This window comes from Danio rerio, chromosome 7 (assembly GCF_049306965.1).
Source record: "Danio rerio strain Tuebingen ecotype United States chromosome 7, GRCz12tu, whole genome shotgun sequence".
NCBI classification, from domain to species: Eukaryota; Metazoa; Chordata; class Actinopteri; order Cypriniformes; family Danionidae; genus Danio; species Danio rerio.
The window spans coordinates 3,941,985-3,961,672 of NC_133182.1; the positions used below are offsets into that span (position 1 = coordinate 3,941,985).

The window sequence follows — 19,688 nt, forward strand, 5'->3', positions numbered from 1 at the left end:
ATTGTTTTTCGTTTGTTTTTTGTTGACATTTTTTTTGTATTTGTATGATCCCAATTTATGTACCTTTTTGCATATCCTAAAAAAAAAAGACATATCACTAGAAACCCCTGTATGTCCTCTGAACAGTACAACAGGACTTGACAGAGTAGCTCAAAATATTCAAAGGAAATTCATGAAAACACAATATCCACTGCAGAGGACACACGTCAATGGGCAGGGTCTCAGGAGGATATAACCACAACTATCAACACTGGAATGTGAAAATAAGGGAAACAAGTTGCAAATAAATAAGCAAACAGTTTTAACAATTAAAATGAATAGCTATTATAAAGAAATAGTATCAAAGTATTGAATCTCATTAACCTTGTCTTCACTGTATAACTTAAACACACTGATTAAACGTGCATTCGATTGCTTCCCAAAATTTTTACCCTCGACCACATTCAAATGAACACACTGCTGCAGGAGTACAGAAACATGTCAAAGAGGAAGAAAAATGAAAAGGGCCTTTGTTTAGAGTAATAAACAAATAATGTGACGTTCTGAATGACGGATGAGAGCAAATATAGATCACACAGTCTGAAGCTGCAGACAGAAACATCAGACTGAGGACAGAAACACACCAGCTCTGAGGTAAGAACACACACATCTACATTATACACACAAACACACTTCTGACATCTGTTGAGGTTCATATTGATTGTGTATTCTGCATTAATGCTTCTCTTTTACTCAAATGTTTTACTCCTAAATGGATGTTTTTTTTCTTCTTCAGAAATGGCTCAGACTCTATATTTCCCTCTTCTCCTCATTGGTGAGTGTGTTTGTAGTTTTATTCATGTTTTATAGTTTCATTAGGTTTGACTCTGTTCTGAAAAACATTAAAGCAAAGTGTCTCTTTCACAGCTCTCTGCTCCATATCTGAATGTGTTCAGCGTCAGTATCACTTTATAAATGAGAAGATGGACTGGACTGAAGCTCAGAGATACTGCAGAGAGAATTACACAGATCTGGCCACTGTTGATAACATGAACGACATGATCCAGCTGAACAAGAGTGTGAAAGTGAATGACAGAGGGGTCTGGATTGGTCTTCAGGGTACATATGACAGTAATTGGCATTGGTCTTCAGGTGATTCTGTGCTGTTTCTGAACTGGGCATCTGGACAACCATACAGCGGTGATAATTGTGCTGTTATGATTAATGGAAAGTGGTTTGTTGGATCATGTAGTGTTACCTGGACTTTCATCTGCTACAACAGTGAGTACAAACCTCAATGAAATAATGTGATCATGCTAGAAAATGATATATTATCCAATATATTTTAATTTATGAAAACTAAAGGAAAAAGTGTTTTCTGATATGTCTAAGTTTTGATGTTACTGTTGAACTGAAGAGTGAATTATAAGTCTATGTTTAAGTCTATATATTGTTTTTCTGATAAAAAATAATAGTAATAATAATAAATAAATAATAAATATGTTCATACTGCATGCTTTTGATTAACAAGCTGCATTTCTTAAATCATCAAATATGTCATGAAAGTATATAGTATTATATGTTAGTTGATTAAAGAGTAGAATCACACGTTGACATATACTGCATGTGTATTAACATGTTCAGTAGATTCTACACATGCAGTAGCATATTTCATCACATGCAGTAATAAAATAATGTATTACTGACTATGTGACAATTATAAACATGTAAATGTATTGTGAACATTTTGATATAATAAATAATCAACCCACTGTGGTGGTGCAGTAGGTAGCAATGTTGTCTCACAGCGAGAAGGTCGCTGGTTTGAGCCTCGGCTGGTTCAGCTGGGATTTCTGTGTGGAGTTTGCATGTGAAGTATGTGCTTTACTCTGTGTATGGGTGTTTCCCAGTGATGGGTTGCAGATGGAAGGGCATCCGCTGCATAAAATATGCTGGATAAGTTGGCGATTCATTCCTCTGTGGCGACCCCTGATGAATGAAAAGATGATGATTTAGAAGCATTTCTCGACATTGAGATTCATTCGTTTTATTTTCGGTTTAGTCTCTTTATTAATCTGGGGTCACCACAGTGGAATGAACCACCAACTTATCCAACATATATTTTACACAGCGGATGCCCTTCCAGATGCAACCCATCACTGGAAAACGCCCATACACACTTAATCACACACATACACTATGGCCAATTTTAGCTTACCCAATTCACCTGTACCACATGTCTTTGGACTTGTGGAGGAAATCAGAGCACCCGGAGGAAACCCACAGCAAAACGGAGAGAACATGCAAACTCCACACAGAAATGCCAGCTGAACCAGCTGAGGCTCGAACCAGCGTTTTTCTTCCTGTGAGGTGATCGTGCTACCCACTATGGCACCGCGTCACCGACATTGAGATGAAATGTTACATTTTATATTGTTGAAAAAGAGATGAATATTAAAAAGTGTATACATTAAATGTGAAATATATTTATTTGTTTACATTTAGTCAGCGAAACACTTACAGTGTTTATTAAACTCATTAGGTCATCGTCTGTTTCTTTTAAAGTCTTTAAATTTAATATAAGGCCATAAGGGCAAACATTTAATTTAATTCATAGGGCATATAATTCAATAAATATAATCCAATAATTCTTATAAAAGCATAAACTGTCATAAATATTAACATATTAAGAAGATAAAATTAACATCTGCACTGGAAAAAAATATTTAGCACAGCCTTGTGTGCTTAATTTGAACAAGAAAAAATATTCAACCTAAAACATGAAATAAAAGTTATGGAAACCAAAAATCGAACTTTCTCAAGCATCAACATATTGTTACAACATCAACTTGTATATTTTTTATTGTATTTCTTGATAAGTAATGCTTCAATGAATGATCTGCCAGATAGAACCTTATAACTCTAAGTGGAAAATGACTTTTCAGAATGAGAAGGTTCTCTCTGCATTTACAGTGGTTTATTCACTCCAATTTGCAAATGTAAGAGAACTTTGATAATTTACATTTAGAGAACCCTTAGGGTCTCTGTCATGTTAATGTATGAAAGAAAACTGTTACACACATACTGTTTGCTATATGAAATGCAAAAACTTTCAAGCGCAATATCTCAAAATCATTCAGAACGCAGAGAGTACCTTATAATTCTAAGGTGACGAAATATTCAAGGCAGATATTCTGTTGTGGCAGATCTCAGTAATATTTATAAATATAACAGCTCACTCTATTGGTAACAAAGGTGTTTCTGATGATGCTTCTGTTCATCCTTTCATCCATTAAAGTCAGCGGAGGACTGGTGTTTATCAATCAGACGATGAAGTGGACAGATGCTCAGAGTTACTGCAGACAGAATCACATTGATCTGGTCAGTGTGAGGAACCAGAATGAGAATCAACAGCTGGAGAAGTTCATTAATGACAGTCAGACATTTGGATCTGCAGTCTGGATCGGTCTGTTCAGAGACATTTGGCAGTGGTCAGATCAGAGCAACTCCTCATTCAGATACTGGATAACTGGTGCACCTCAAGCTCCAGATGATAAACGCTGTGCAGCAGTTGCACAGTACCCTCAGGGACAATGGCTTGACTTCTTGTGTAGTGTTAGATGGCAGTTTCCTTTTGTGTGTCATGAAGGTGAGCAGATCATCCAAACACATTCAATCCATCATCAGCTCCAGGGGTCTGTTCTTCGTACCTCGCTTAAATGATCTAAGACAATCGTTTTCAAACTGTGGTATGTGTACCACTAGTGGTTCCCAGGCTTCCTTTGATGCGTACGATAACACAGACACTCCTGTGATCAGACAGCTTTGGCTGTTCCCTGGAGTATACCATTATGCTAGTGTGCTTTGAATATTTACTTAAGTACATCACATCATCAGATGTTAAATATCAGCTCGCTTGCAGCAGAGCCAAAGAAATATGTGTGCGGCGTCTTCACACATGATCCAAATTAGATTACAAATGTGATTAAATGTGTGTTTTTGATATATACAGTTATTTGTTTTTTAAAGCAGCATGGCTTTCGGTTTCATAGGTCACCTCAGATTTAAGCTAATTAATTTGGTTGTGATTCAAATAGGGCAAGACACAGAACATAGACTCAAGCAACTTTGCCATGCTTAAAGCTTTGAGGTGGAATATAATTAAAGTTATTCTCCATTGAACACAGGGAGTAACCGCGAACTGTACCCGAATCTGCTTGAAGTTGTTGGTGTGCGGCTAATGCGAACTTCACAGTTTACTTAAAAAGTGATCTTATTCGCACTCAATCATGGAAATACCGCACGTTAAAGTTGGTCCATCTCTCCATATGTGCATTTAATAACTCACTTATCTGACACACAAAGGCCGCCTGCTGCAAATGACATGCAGCAGATCTAATTTCTAATTTAAATCAGTAATTCCAAATCATCTACTTAAAATACACGTAAAAGTTTAGATAAACAAATATGCTACATGTACACTAATGTACAGCTTATGTTTCAAAATGTATACAAATTATATATATATATATATATATATATATATATATATATATATATATATATATATAAATTATTCGCGATTAATCACAATTAAAATACTGAAACTTGTAATTTTGGCTATTTAAATGTAAAATTAGTGTAAACGCAAGAAAAAAATATTTAAATTCAAAATATAATTGTTTAATAAAATTTTTGTTTAACTTTTAACACAGATTTCTTTATGTAAACAACATACCCACAATACACCATCAAGATCCTGCTTGACAGCCATTACAGAAATTAAAACACAGGCATGTTAATGACATTTAAATTTCAAAACAATCAATGCCAATAAAGAAAACATTGATTTCCATGTTGGATTCTAAGTGGACTGCAAAAAAATGCCAAAATACAGGAATTGCAGATATGGAAAATGAAAAATGATAATAATAAACTATAGAATACAAACTGTTGCACTCATTGTAAAGATTTATTGCTGTGAGTTGAGAACATTAGTTATAGAGTAGAAACAATTTTGCTTAATCCTCCTTTACATTCATCCAGTTGCTAAGACTAGGAGGATCCCGCAAGTGCACAGAGACTCCCAAATGCCCGCAAATGAATGATAATTTCTTGCAAACCGGTCGTTAAATACATTGCACACCTCTCTCCCCCTACTCAGATACGTCGCTCACTCCACCCCTGACACCCCTCAACGGACCTGACACAGACACACACACAGACACACACACAACGCGCTGCAGACGTTTCGGCCCCAACGGCCTTCCATACTGGAGCGACTCCCCTCAGATTCAACACGCATGATCACGTTCATCAAATTTGCTTAAACTAAGCGTCCTAAAGTATTACTGTATTTCACAAGGATTCTGACACAACAACGCGAAGCATACGCTTTCATTGCGTTTAATGAAGAAACACGCTAAACTTGGAGGGCTCATGCTGAAAGGCAGAGTAATGCCCTGTCTTTGACAGCTTGCGACTTCACCAGAGACGTTTTGAGTACATTCACATAAGACACCAATACTCCGATTTTAATATGATTAAGATAATACTCTTATTAAAATTCTACCATGTAGCCTTAAAAGGAACCTTACCTTAATAGGAACACCGAGTCACGAAAAGCGGAGGATTTTCTTTCTGTTCGCCATGCGGTATCAACTTACAACAGAAGTCGAAAGTTAAAAATGAAACACCTGAAATAAAATGAAACTCTAGATAACCTGTGATGCGACTAATTGTTTTATACTGGAACTTGCCTTCAAAAAGTGCTTCCTTGGTCTAATCCACATTTATTGCATGTTAAACACACGTCCACCACAACAGGAAGTAAAAAAAAACGGAACTGCGTTAATTGCGTCAATTTTTTTTTACGCGTTAATTATTTTAAAATAATCGCATGCGTTAACGCGTTAATTTTGACAGCGCTAATATATATATATATATATATATATATATATATATATATATATAGTGGTGTAGCGGACGGGGGGGCCCCATGTGATTAGGGGGCCCCGTTTCATTGCGATTTTTCATAATTGAAAATCCAGCAACCGCAATAATTAAACCCCTGGGAAAAACCAAAGTTCACAAGTCTGTGTTCTCTGAACTCCTCTCAAACGGTGGACTACTTCATTCTGATTGTTTGCGGCCGAACCGCGTCATAGCTCATTATCATAAAGTTGACTTGATTTCAACTCTCCCCGACACCCACACTAGAGAAGATGAGCCGCGCTGCTCCTCGCCACTGGTTCTCATTGAAAATGAATGACTTCCAGCTACTTTAAAGCTCTCGCTGCTTGTTTGTGAACGCCACCCTGCGTCGTCGCTCCACCCCACCCCCTTTTCCGCTCCTTAGTTTGTGATTGCTCCTCAGTTTGTAAAGGCTTCCCCGCGTTGTCACTCCACCCCGCTCCCTTTTCCTGCTCCTCAATTTATGATCGCTTCCTCGCTCCACCGACTCTCCCCGACCCCTTAGTTTGTGATCGCTCGACCCCCCCCATACCCCACCCCCTCACGGGGCCCCGTCAGTGATCCCATACATATATATATGTATGTTTGACATAGCCTGTATTTATCAGGTCCAAGCAACATTTCCAGGTTTTGATGAATAAGCTACTATACAACAATAATACTTTACAGGTACAGCAGTTTTCTTTTTGATTTTTAATAACAGTACCATTTTTAATTAACATTTAAAAGCACATTTTAATGTGAACCGTGAAGTTTTTGTTTTTTTGTTTTTTGGCTGCAAATGCAGTTAATGTTCAAACTATAACGGTTAAAGTGGCTGACAATAATACATATTCTTAACAATAGAAATTAATCTGCCTTGTTTTTGATTTGTGCAGAGCTTTAGCTGCTTAATTATGCCTGTATGCTACTGTATTTCAACACTGGGCATTATGGTGGTACTTGGAGAGACAATTTTTGTCTGAGGTGGTACTTGGTTAAAAAAGTTTAAGAACCAATGGTCTAAGGCCCCGTTTACACTAATGCGTTTTAGTTTGAAAACGCATAAGTTTTGCTACGGTTACGCCATCCGTCCACACTACGCCGGAGTTCTCGAGCGCCGAAAACGGAGCGTTTCGAAAACGCTGGAGAGGCCGTTTTCATTCTGAAACGCTGCTGCTCCGTCTCAGTGTGGATGATGGAAAACGGAGACATTTGAAAACGGAGGCGGGGCTGCAGACATTCGCCTCTCTGATTGGGGCTTTTCCTGAATATTAAGTAGCCTAACACGCACAGTTCAGTCCTGCAGTCCTGTTAAAACTTCGCAAGTTTGATCATGGCTGCAGTCTCTTCTTCTCAGTTTGATATGGAAAACAGACTATACCGAGGACACGGGTAAATCTTCAAAGGGAACAGTGTACTTTATAACTTCATTCACATCACCCTGGCTACGTTGTTTTACTTTCTCAACAATAAAATGTAAACATGATATAAGGAACTGCCTATTTTCATTTTAATATTAACAACTAAACAGACAGCAGAAATGTTGAGGCGTCGTGCTGCAAATATGAGCGTCATCTTCACTGTGTGCATATTTATAACAAAACGGAGCCTACAACAACTGCCTCCTTTCAATTTCAGTGAAAATACGAAACACACCCTCTCTTTGCTGAATATCAGTTTTAATCGATAATGGCCATTATAAAAGTATAACATACAATAAGTTTATACATTATAGGAAATAAAGGCAAGCGATCAGTCAATATACAGAATGTACGTGCTTACATTAATCATTAACTTATCTTTGCGCTCAGCCAAAACACGTTACCTGAGAACAAGTAATAGATTCCAATGTCCAATGAATATGTCGTTAAATAAAGACAACAAGATGAAAGAAATATTCCGTTTAATAAATATAGTGAGGTTAGATCCAGCGGGAGATGCTTGATGAGAAGTCCGACTAGCACAGCTCTCATCTGGGTAGATTGGCTACAGCGCTTGCCTGAGAGTGTGTGTGTGGTCACGTGATGTGCGTTTTCAGCGTTTTGGTGTGGACGGAGAGCAGTTCAGAAACGCTGGGTGAAATGCGAGTGTGGACGAGGATCGTTTTCATTCTAAAACGCCGTTTTAAAACTAAAACGCACTAGTGTAAACGGGGCCTAAGATGATTTGGCAGATCCTGGATCTTTTAATCTTGATAACTGATCTCTGGCTAATTTGGTTCTTCAAACAAGTTCGCAAATCAGATTAAAATGTCTGCATGAACTGATCTGAGACCAATGTGAGTGTTGTGAAGGACAGATCTATCCTTCCTCGAAATCATGACCAGTATTGCAACGATTGGCTGACAGCACAGCAGCGTAATGACATCATTGATGCATTAAAATTTATAGTAATCGGTTTGTTAAATATGATACCCAATAACTTTCCACCTTTGTTGTGGGCTGCAGGCAGGGCCGCCCCGTGGCATAGGCAGTATAGGCAAATGCTAAGGGCGCTGTACATCCAGGGGGGTGCAGAAATGAGCGCGGTTCAGTTGGTTTTGTTTTCGATATTCCTGACACGTTCAGTGGTAGACGGCAACAACTCAAAAACCTCTTACCCTAAAAAGATCTAAAGTGTGTTTCCTACAAAAAGACAAAGCTGGTTCCCTTTCGGGTGGGGAACTCCAATGCTATAGGTGGATTTGATTGTAGAAAATCCACGTATGGGAGGATTCGGTTCAGAAGCCGCTTGTCTGAAAGAGTATTGAACGGGCCAATGAAAGCCAATGAATTGGCAGCATAAGCTTGCGCAGGTGTGCTTCATTGCCAAATATCCCAGCATATAAGCACACCTGGAGCGAGCAAACGCCACCCTTTTCGCTTTAGAGACTTTTTGATCGAGTTGATGAGGGTTCCTCTTGCTGCTACAGCGACTTCAGAGCGAACGAGTGTCTCCCGGTCCAGAGCGAGTCTACGCGACGGTCGAGCTGGGATTCTCCCTTGCCTGGCTTTTCTTTGCGTCCGGTCCTCCAGAGCGGTGCGTATAGTTGCAACTTTCCTAAAAGAGCAACACAGTCGTGCAGCACGTCCTTTTCAGGATGGCGCTCCAACTGTGCGTTTCTGGTTGCGGGGGTTTCCTGGCTCCGGATGATGGACACGATCACTACATTACATGTTTGGGGGTCCAGCATGTTAATGTGGTGCTCGCGGGCGGTTCATGTCGTCACTGCGATGCCATGACCGTTGCGCAGTTGAGATCGCGGCTAGCTTTCGTAGGAAAGCGAACCACCCAAGTTGCCTCCTGCTCTGCAGCAGGGGCTCGGGCCGATCTGAGGGTCTCAGCGGAAGATAATCCGCCGCCTAAGGGCTCGCGGACCTCCCGCTCCTCCAAGCGCTCCATCCAAGCTTCGGGCACTGGGAGTGATCCGTCTAACCAGATGGTAGCTCTCACGCTCGCTGACACCGGAGACCAGATGTCCTCCACGGTATCAGAGGGTGGGCTTTCACTGTCCGATGATGATCCAGACCCGCTCGCCCCCTCCGGGCAAGCGAGCGCCGTCAAAATGGATCCTGAAGCGGACATGTTAGCCGTGCTTTCCCGGGTTGCTTCAGCCGTGGGGTTGGAGATGGTTCATCCCCCAGCTCCGCGGCCGGACCGACTAGATGGGTGTTACATAGAGGACCAGAAGGCGAAACCTTCGAAGCCTCTCGTCCCCTTCTTCCCGGAGGTGCACAGTAGGCTTACGCAGTCTTGGAGGGCACCTTTCCCTGCCCGTGCTGCGTGTCCCTCCGCCCTCACCACCCTTGACGGTGGAGCTGCCAGGGGGTAGGAGGCAATCCTGCTGGTGGAGCGCGCCATCGCGGTCAATCTTTGCCCGTGTGGCGCCTTTACTTGGCTGGGTCCGCCCCGTCTTCCGTCCAAAGCCTGTAGGTTATCTGCCTCCTTCGGAGCTAGAGCTTACAAGGCTGTGGGCCAGGCTGCTTCCGCCTTGCATGCGATGGCCACCTACTAGCGCTACCAAGCGCAGGCGCTGGCCGAGCTGCAAGAGGGTGGGTCTAATCCAGGCTTGTTACACGAGCTGCGCACCGCGACCGACTATGCTCTCCAGACTACTAAGTCTGCTGCGTGTATGCTGGGGAAGACGATGTCCACACTAGTGGTCCAGGAATGCCACCTCTCAGAGTGCGGAGCCAGAGCAAATCGCTTTCCTCCAGCTCTTCCGCGAGACCCTCGCGCTTCCCGGATCAGCACACCCACTCCGCGCTGCCACACCACTGGTACGTCAGCGGTTGTAGCAATGACTCCATTAATGAGGGCTCTGCCTGCCTGGTTAGCGCGGGCCACCCCCTCGCGGTGGCTCATACACACAATCAGACTCGGCTATGCGATTCAGTTCGCCAAACGACCCCCCAAGTTCACGGGTGTGTATTTCACCAGGGTCAACCCCCTGTCCGCCCCTGTCTTGCGAGAGGAGATTGCTGCCCTCCTGGCGAAGGGTGCAATTGAGCCGATCCCTCCAGCCGAGATGGAGAGCGGGTTCTACAGCCCTTACTTCATCGTACCCAAAAAGAGCGGTGGGTCACGGCTAATCCTAGATCTGCGCGTTTTTAACTGCTGTCTACACAAGCTTGCGTTCAGAATGCTTACGCAGAAGTGCATCCTCTGATGCGTCCGCCCTCAGGATTGGTTTGCAGCCATAGACCTGAAGGATGCTAGTTTCATGTCTCCATTCTTTGCTCCACCGTCAGTTTCTGCGGTTTGCGTTCAAAGGTCGAGCGTGGCAATACAAGGTCCTCCCCTTCGGGCTCTCTCTGTCTCCGCGGGTCTTTGCCTTAGCGCCCCTTCGGCTCGCGGGCATCCGCATACTCATTTATCTTGATGACTGGCTGATTTTAGCCCACTCACGGCAGCAATTGACTATGCACAGAGACAAGGTGCTCCGGCACCTCCGCCTGTTGGGGCTTCAGGTCAACCGAGAAAAGAGCAAACTCGCCCCTGTGCAGAGGATCTCTTTTCTCGGGATGGAGCTGGACTCGGTCACCATGGTAGCTCGCCTCTCCAAAGAGCGCGCTCGCCTGTTGCTGAACTGTCTGAGGGAGCTCGACAGCAAAATAGTGGTCCCACTGAAATACTTTCAAAGGCTCCTGGGGCATATGGCATCCGCTGCAGCCGTCACGCCACTCGGATTGCTCCATATGAGACCACTTCAGCACTGGCTTCACGATCGAGTTCCAAGACGCGCATGGCATGCGGGCGCACACCGAGTCTCTGTCACTGCGCTGTGTCGCCGCACCCTCAGCCCTTGGAACGACCCCTCCTTCCTGCTGGCCGGTGTGCCTCTGGGACAGGCGTCCAGTCATGTTCTTGTCTCAACAGATGCTTCCAACACGGGCTGGGGAGCCGTGTGTCGCGGGCATGCAGCTGCGGGCCTATGGAAAGGTGCCCAGCTGCATTGGCATATCAATCACCTAGAGCTGTTGGCAGTGTTTCTCGCTTTCCACCGTTTTTTTCCGGTGTTGGAGCAGCAACACGTGCTGGTCAGGACAGACAGTACAGCGGCGGCAGCGTATATAAACCGTATGGGAGGTATGCGCTCTCGCCGCATGTCTCAGCTCGCCCGCCGTCTGCTCCCCTCTAGTCATCCGCGGCTGAAATCGCTGAGCACCATTCACATCCCAGGTATGCTCAACCGTGCAGACGATGTGCTCTCACGGCAGCAAATTCACTCTGGAGAATGGAGACTCCACTCCGAATCTGTCCAGCTGATATGGGCGCGTTTCGGAGAGGCCCTGATCGATCTGTTTACTTCCTCTGAGAACGCTCACTGCCAGTTGTTCTTTTCCTTGACCGAGGGCTCTCTCGGCACGGATGCACTGGCCCACAGCTGACCTCGGGGCATACGCAAGTATGCGTTTCCCCCAGTGAGCCTGCTCGTGCAGTTACTGTGCAAGGTCAGGGAGGACGAGGAACAGGTTTTGCTAGTTGCGCCCCTCTGGCCCTTCCCTGGCGGATCCCTTTGAGAGAGGACCTACACTCTCAGGGACAGGGCACCATCTGGCACCCTCGCCCCAATCTCTGGAACCTCCACGTGTGGTCCCTAGACACGAGGAAGACTTAGGTAACCTACCGTCTGCGGTGGTTGATACCATCACTCAGGCTAGAGCCCCCTCCACGAGGCGCGCCTACGCTCTAAAGTGGAGTCTATTCACTGAATGGTGTGTCTCTCGCAGAGAAGACCCCCGAACCTGCCAGATCAGTGTTGTGCTCTCTTTCCTTCAAGAGAAGTTGGAGAGCAGGCTGTCGCCCTCCACTCTCAAGGTTTACGTGGCCGCCATCTCCGCTCATCATCATGGCGAATTAATCCAACTCGCCCCCCTCTCATGCCCTCGTCCTCACGAGCCTGCGCACAGATCCCTTTCAGCCACCCGAATCAGCATCCTTAAGATTTCTGTCCCTGAAGACAGCTCTGCTGGTCGCGTTGGCCTCTATTAAGAGGGTCGGGGACCTGGAGGCATTTTCGGTCAGTGACTCGTGCCTGGAATTCGGGCCGGATTATTCTCACGTTATCCTGAGACCCCGCCCGGGTTATGTGCCCAAGGTTCCTACCACTCCCTTTAGAGACCAGGTAGTAACCCTGCAAGCTCTGCCCCCGGAGGAGGCAGACCCAGCCCATTCCTTACTTTGTCCAGTTCGCGCTCTCCACATCTATGTGGACCGTACTCAAAACTTTAGATCATCTTAGCAGCTCTTTGTCTGTTATGGCGGTCAGCAGCAGGGAAGTGCCGTATCCAAACAGAGATTATCCCACTGGTTTGTGGAGGCCGTTTCATGTGCTTATTTAAGCAGAGGCGAGCCGTGTCCCCCGGGAGTGCGTGCAAACTCCACTCGGAGCGTTGCATCCTCTTGAGCGCATGCACGCGGCGCCTCTTTAACAGACATCTGTAGAGCTGCGGGCTGGGCGACACCCAACACATTTGCTAGGTTTTACAATCTGTGAGTGGAGCCGGTTTCCTCAAGGATATTAGGTAACCCTTGGTGATTGAGGAAACAACTCGGCAGGGTGTTGTAACACGCTTGCTGTGCCATTTTTCCCTAACACGGAGTGATGTGTGCCTCCTTGTCTGTCAGTAAGTTCCCCGCCAAGGGGAACCCTGCAGATTCCTCCGTGGCCACCGGCACTGACTCAGCGGAGTCTTGCTGGCCCACTACGTTGTAAGTCTGCCCGCTGGTCAGCCCGCGTTTTGGGTATAGGTGCCTGCTATGTGCGATCCCCACTAGGTGATCCCATATGCCTTTCCGCCACGGTTAAGTCCCCCCTCTTGAGTGGACCCGTGCCTTCCCTATCCGCTAACCACCTTCTTATGCGCACTCCTTCTTCTTAGGGCTAGTACATATGTATTTGCCATTTTGTCTTCCCCATTGGGTGCGGATGGTCTCCGCAGCGTCCTCCCTATCGGGATTGCACACTTCCCAACGTACTGTCGTATTTCCTATAATTATCTAGACGCTAGCGACTCCCAAAAAATATACCTAATCCATAAAACTTCCTTTGAAGTGGGATAAGTTAGGGCCAGGGACACGTTGGAGGACCGCGCCTCCCATGATGTGGGTGCATCACGCTTGCTTGACTATCCTCTCATTGGAGGTGTTGGTAAGGTGCAGTCATTAAGGCGTTTTTCATAGTTCTCCCATTCGTGGATTTCTACAATCAAATCCACCTATAGCATTGGAGGTCCCCACCCGAAGGGGAACGCTCAGGTTACAGAAGTAACCCCTCGGGGAACAGAAATGCTATATTCCATCGCCATAATGAATGTTCCTTAGCTGTTAGCAAGTCTCTTCAGCTTAAAAGGATGGCGTTTGCTCGCTCCACTTGTGCTTATATTCTGGGATAATTGGCAATGAAGCACACCTGCGCAAGTGTAGCAGTTTTACTCTGGTTGTGTGTGTTTTTTCCCAATAAGACAACAGCGGCGTTGGAGATCTCAAGTTTGGTTTATTCTGTAAAAACACAGAGAGCACAATAATATGCTGAAATGTCTCTCCCTTTTTCCACTCAGGCTCGCGTTAGCAGAGCGAGAGAACATGCAACCAACTCAGTCAGCGGCGAATTCAACACTCTTTGCATTAATAATAGCCAACAAATTGACAAAAACAATAGGTAAAAGAAAATAAATACAAATAAATAGACCACAAAAACTAGCAGTAAAGAATAAACATTATAGTATACATCAGATAAGTTGTAAAAGGAATATAATGTTTCACTGGTCACTACATTAGTGAGCAATAGAACGAAAAATAGTGTCAAATATCAGAAAAGATACACAAATAAACATTTAACACTATAAAATACATGAATATATGCAAAATTATATTGCTTTGCAAACAGACCTCATTTTACACAACTTGTATAATTAGATTTCAAACATCACTTAACAAAACATAATAAACATACCTGTAAAAACACAGAGAGCGCAATAATATGCTGAATTGTCTCTCTCTTTTTCCACTCTGCCAATTAGAAAGGAAAGTCACTTTAAGCACTCAAAATGTGATTATTTACATTAATCTTCGATACATCATAGTTTTATCACGTTTATACATTCACTGTCACATAAAATAACTCAGTGAACTCGCTTGAAAATCCTTACCAGGCTCACGTTAGCAGAGCGAGAGAACATGCAACAAACTCAGTCAGCGGCGAATTCAACACTGAAGATGGCGCTGCCTGCCCACACACCGCATGAGTTGCTGTGTGCGCCACTAATATGTGCTCTCCTAAACATTTGCCAACATGGTTCCGCATAAAAAACATCTCTATCAAAACTATATACAAAACATTATAATTAAGAAAAGAAAATATAAAACAAAAGTAATTAAAAAGTAAAGTTTTGATGAAGTTCACTAATAATTTGCATTGGTATATTTTATACTTATTAGCTCAGCTACACAAGCTTACGCTGCCAATTCATTGGCCCGTTCAATACTCTTTCAGACAAGCGGCTTCTGAACCGAATCTATCAAATCCACCTATAGCATTTCCGTTCCCCAAGAAGGGTTACTTCTGTAACCTGAGCGTTATGTTTCACAGCTGTCTTTTTCTTTTTTTCCCTCAACATTACAACCACTGCTCTGCTTGTCAGCTAATGTTATGAAAGGGCATAGATGTTATGGAAAATAGTAATAGTAATGTAACTACCCTTATCATTCCTTCCTCAAGCAAATGTGTGAATATTACATCTATTCAGCAATAATGTTAATTGCATTGGCATATCTATCTGATGTTTTCCCAGCTTATAGTAGTCGATCAAAAAGTGATTTAGTTTCTTATGACTATACACTAGCAGTGGAGTTTACTGCGATGTGACGGGCGCCACCTGAAATCTTGCCTAGGGTGCCACTTTGGTTAGGGCCGGGCCTGGCCGCAGGCTGTACACTTTTATGTGTCAAGAGTATTTAGTAATATATTTAGAGTGGATTTTCTTTAGGCCTATTAAACTTTCTAAATTGATGTAAGGAATAACGGGATGTTCAAATTTATCTTGCATCAAAAAAGTATTTTTATGTTGGCGTATGCAACTTTTGTGAAGCATCAAATCACCGTCATGTTACTGTCAAAACATGCTCATGACTGTATAGATTATTACTCCTCAAAAAAAAACTGATGAATATTGTGCATGACTATTATCATACACAAATATACTAAAGCTGGTAAAAGTCTATATTAATAAAAGTTCTCTTTGAACCTCTTTAGGAGAACCACTTGCCATCCGTGACAGTCTTGTACTTTTATTAAACTTGTGCAGATTGCATAAGTTTTATTCATCTAATTATTCAAAACTCTTTTAATATTTTCCTAAGTCTATATAACTAGAACTGTAAAAAAATATCAGTCTTCTGTACATGCTTTCAGTATTACCTTTGCTTGAAATGACCCAATTTAATCCTGTTTATATGAAAAGAGCTGCTGCTCTCGAGCAGGTTTGAGCTAAAAGAACTATTGCTAAGACAACAACTTTTAGATGAGTTTTGAAGAACGAAACGATCCTGGATCGGGTCAAATCGTCAACATCCAGCTAATTGAATAATCCACATGCGAAAAATGGACCCCAGATCTCTTAAAGTTGACTCTACATGAAAAATTCCTCCCCATGTTGTTTATGATCAGTCTCTCTCTAGTTTCTGCTTTGTTTTGTGTCCAGATAAACTGATTGTGATCCAGCAGAATCTGTCGTGGTCTGAAGCTCTGAGATACTGCAGACAGAATCATGTGGATCTGGTCTCGGTTCAGTCAGTGGAGATGCAGCGTCGTGTGATGAACGTGGTTAAACTGGCGTCTACTGAGGCGGTGTGGTTGGGTTTACACAACTACTGCAGCATGAACATGTGGCTCTGGCTGACTGGAGACATGGTGTGCTATCAGAACTGGGCTCCAGGGAACGGCAGCACACCGGAAAACTGCAAACTGGAGAACAGAAAAGGAGCAGTTCAGTCTGGAGGAGATCAGACCTGGATCAGCCGTCCTGAATCTGACAGACTCAACTTCATCTGCACTAACTACTGAGACAAAAGATGTGAGATTGTTGGTGTTTACTCACAATAGCCGCATTTCCATTGTCAGGCCAGTGTGAGCCAGGGCTTTAATTGGACCGGGCCAATGGCCCGGCAGGTTAAGCAGTGAGGCCGAAATCATGTCGCGTTTCCACTGTCAGGCTAGTAGCTCGCAGCGCGTCACGCAAACCCCTCCCCAAGAATGTCCCCCGAATTTTCCCCACACTTCAGCGGGAATCGGGCAGATAAAGCACACCATATCATCACGAAATCAATAAAATGAAAACAACCCAAACAAACAAATGACACGTTACTGTACAGCAGTACATTATATGTCTATACGCACAGGCCAGTGTGTTTTTTCTCGTTTTAATAATTTACTCGCCGACCGACTGTTGGCATCGTGCATCAAGTGGTCTCGCCACTAACGGAGGGACCCGGCGCAGTGCGCGCAAACATCCATAATATAACACCACACAAATTCTCCGGTAATAACTCTGTATGAAATGTATTTTTATAACATCCTCGTTTTAACAGACGTCGTCAAAAATTTAGAGCAATTGCTTTGGAAAAACCTGTAACATTTTAATTTTACTCTAGGCTATATGACACTTCTCCTTTATTTAAGGATGTTGCATATTTTTCAGGGATCTTACGTAAAGGAAAGTGTTCAGTGTTTCAACAAATAAGAGCAAGTAATACAATATAGCCAATATTTTGTTGCTTTCAGCAGCTATTCACTAATAAATAAAGCTCCACATTTAAAATTTCATTTTAAAATTTTACCACGTCATATAAAAACAGAAACACTTGTTTAAGGACACAGAACACATTTTGTATTTGCAGTTTTCTCCGATCCGTTTGTAAACATGCGCTGCGCAGGACTGAATGACAGAAAAAAAGGTCGCCTAGTTTCGGCTTTCACTCACCCCAAAATGCTTTGATTAATATCATCGTATCCAAATACTTTATAAATAATATTTCACAACTCCTCTCGTGTTTATTGTTTTTAGAAAATATCTCAAATCTTTTTTCAGATAGGCCGATGAAAGTTTAATATGGCTTTAAAACAGTTACATTTATGTATTGTATATACAGTACCTACATTTTATTAGCTCTTGTTTGTTTTATAATGGTTTATTTCATGTGATTTTATTATATCTGATATTTGTAATTCTTTAAATATTAAATTTTGAGCCTACAAAAGTGGATACATCATTTGTAAAGTTTTATGTCTTTCTGTTGTGTTTATATTGTGTATTATCTCCTAAGTAAATTAAAAAAGAAAAAAGCAGCTCGCGGAATCAAACTGTGAAGCGAGCGCTCTTTTGTCTGGTCTCTCACACACAAACAGGCATCTAACGCTCACGTGTCAAGCACGAATTTTAAAACTTGACAAAAATTCTTGACAACCTTTACTGGCTACTGTGTCTTTGATATTAGGTAAAGATAATTATCCGTTAAGAACCGTGAACACCGAGACGTATTTGGCTTACATTTTCCTTCCAATTTTAACGTCTCGTGACTAAATAAAGGGCGCCAATGTGATCATGCACCCCAATGCGCAAACTGGCAGGCGTAAAAGCGTTATTTAACAAAAAAAACGTCTCATGCTCGTTTTTTTAGTTTTGACGCACCACGTCAAAACCTTCTCCGTCAATCAGATCGGCACTTTTGTTCACGTGCACGGAGTAAACAAGTGCAAACAAGTGCAAAACTGTCAATGCAAGTGCACATCGAAGAAGTTGCCCAGAGGCGATATGAACGGGGAGCTGCTTATTGCCCTGTGAACAATAGTCATTTCATCATTGCCAGAGCTGGAGCTGCTGCTTGAACCATCTATGCTTATTCGAGTCACCAGTAACTTTAACAACAAGCGTGTGAACTTTCTCTCCTCCTCTTCTTCTGTTACAAGCGCGTTTTGTAGCGCCATCTAACATCAAGGAGTGATTTTGCATCCTCTTCTGCTTGACGCCAGTAAAAATCAATTGGGTTTGAACACGGAAAAACGTCTCGTAAATCGCTGACGATAAACGCAAATGAAAAGCGTCCCGGTGTGTATGAGCCATTATTAAAACATCAAGGAAGACGCAGCAAAGAAATGTCACTTATAAGAAAAACTTTATTATTTTATGCAACAGCCTGACATTTAAAAGGGAAACATAAGGGCGATCAAACGCAAAAGACCCCAGCTTATAAGCTATTATGAAATAACCCATCTTAAACTGACCAGCTAGAAGTTTTCTTTCCCTTATTTATTGATGTGTTTGCCGCATGTACTCGTGTGCAATCGGAAAACTAGTGTAACGATGGCACACCATCTTAACCAGATTCGGCAAACTCCCCCTCTCCTTTCACTTCGCCACGAAGACCCAACTGGCCCTCTTTGGCCCGAGGTATTTGACCAGCTGCTGGCCCCGAGGAAGCCCCGCTTTGGCCTGATCAGGCACTGGAAGAGACACTGGAAACGCGACTGGCCCTGGCTCGCTCGCTTTAGGCGCAATTATGGAAATGCGGCTATTTCATACTGAATTTTTTTTTCTCGTTTACTTCTAAGTGTTTCATTTTTTTAGTAAGTTTAAGCAACTTTGCTTTTGTGGGTGAAAAAAAGGTGATTAATTGTGAGCAAAAGTCTTTTTTTTTTTCGTTTTATGACATGCTATTATTATTATTATTATTATTATTATTATTATTATTTTACAAATATTTAAAGAGATGATTCGCTCAAAAATATTGAAATGAGCCCATGAGTTACTCAACATAAAATAATTTGTAGGTCTAATCAAAATCAAAATATCCTTCAACTACTTACTTTTTTATGTTTGATTTATTCTTTTAAAGGTCTTGAGTGAATCTGCTGTTTGAGCTTAAACATAACCAAATGTTTTATTTCTGTATTTATCTATCATAATATAATGTGCTGTTAAAGTTTTAACACCAATGTTTAAGAAAAATGTTTAAGATTCTTCGGTTTAAGGTGTAAGATTCTTTAGGTGTGATGTGTGTGTTTTCAATTTTCTAGATCTGCTGGTGTTTGGTCTCTTCATGTTTTGCTCTGATCATATAAATGACTGGCTGAATGTGACTCTGTGAGCAGCAGATCTTCAGTTAAACATGATTTGTGTCTCAGCTGAATGAAATCTGCTTTATTGAATGTCTCTGTAGCATCACAGTAATCAGAAAACTAAATGTAGTGCAAATAATAAAGTGATTTAATTGTT

General features: G+C 42.6%; 1 protein-coding gene across 2 annotated transcripts; it reads left to right on the top strand.

Moving 5' to 3' along the window:
- The first annotated feature begins 246 nt into the window (after positions 1-246).
- si:ch211-63p21.4 lies at positions 247-19,688 on the top strand. Of its 2 annotated transcripts, XM_073907916.1 has the most exons (5): positions 247-633; positions 776-814; positions 907-1,260; positions 3,278-3,628; positions 16,119-18,579. In XM_073907916.1, the coding sequence occupies exons 2-5, from the start codon at positions 778-780 to the stop codon at positions 16,478-16,480; spliced, it is 1,104 nt and encodes a 367-aa protein (XP_073764017.1). In that variant the 5' UTR covers positions 247-633; positions 776-777; the 3' UTR covers positions 16,481-18,579. The 2 variants fall into 2 exon arrangements, with proteins under 2 accessions (XP_073764017.1, XP_073764018.1); XM_073907917.1 differs by lacking the exon at positions 3,278-3,628 and having other exon boundaries at positions 590-633; positions 16,119-19,688.

Bases quoted from the DNA above. Each gene is read 5' to 3' on its own strand.
- si:ch211-63p21.4 (XM_073907916.1), top strand. From the start codon at position 778: ATGGCTCAGACTCTATATTTCCCTCTTCTCCTCATTG. The intron at 1,261-3,277 runs GTGAGTACAAAC...CATCCATTAAAG, and splicing joins GACTTTCATCTGCTACAACA to TCAGCGGAGGACTGGTGTTT. The intron at 3,629-16,118 runs GTGAGCAGATCA...TTTTGTGTCCAG, and splicing joins TCCTTTTGTGTGTCATGAAG to ATAAACTGATTGTGATCCAG.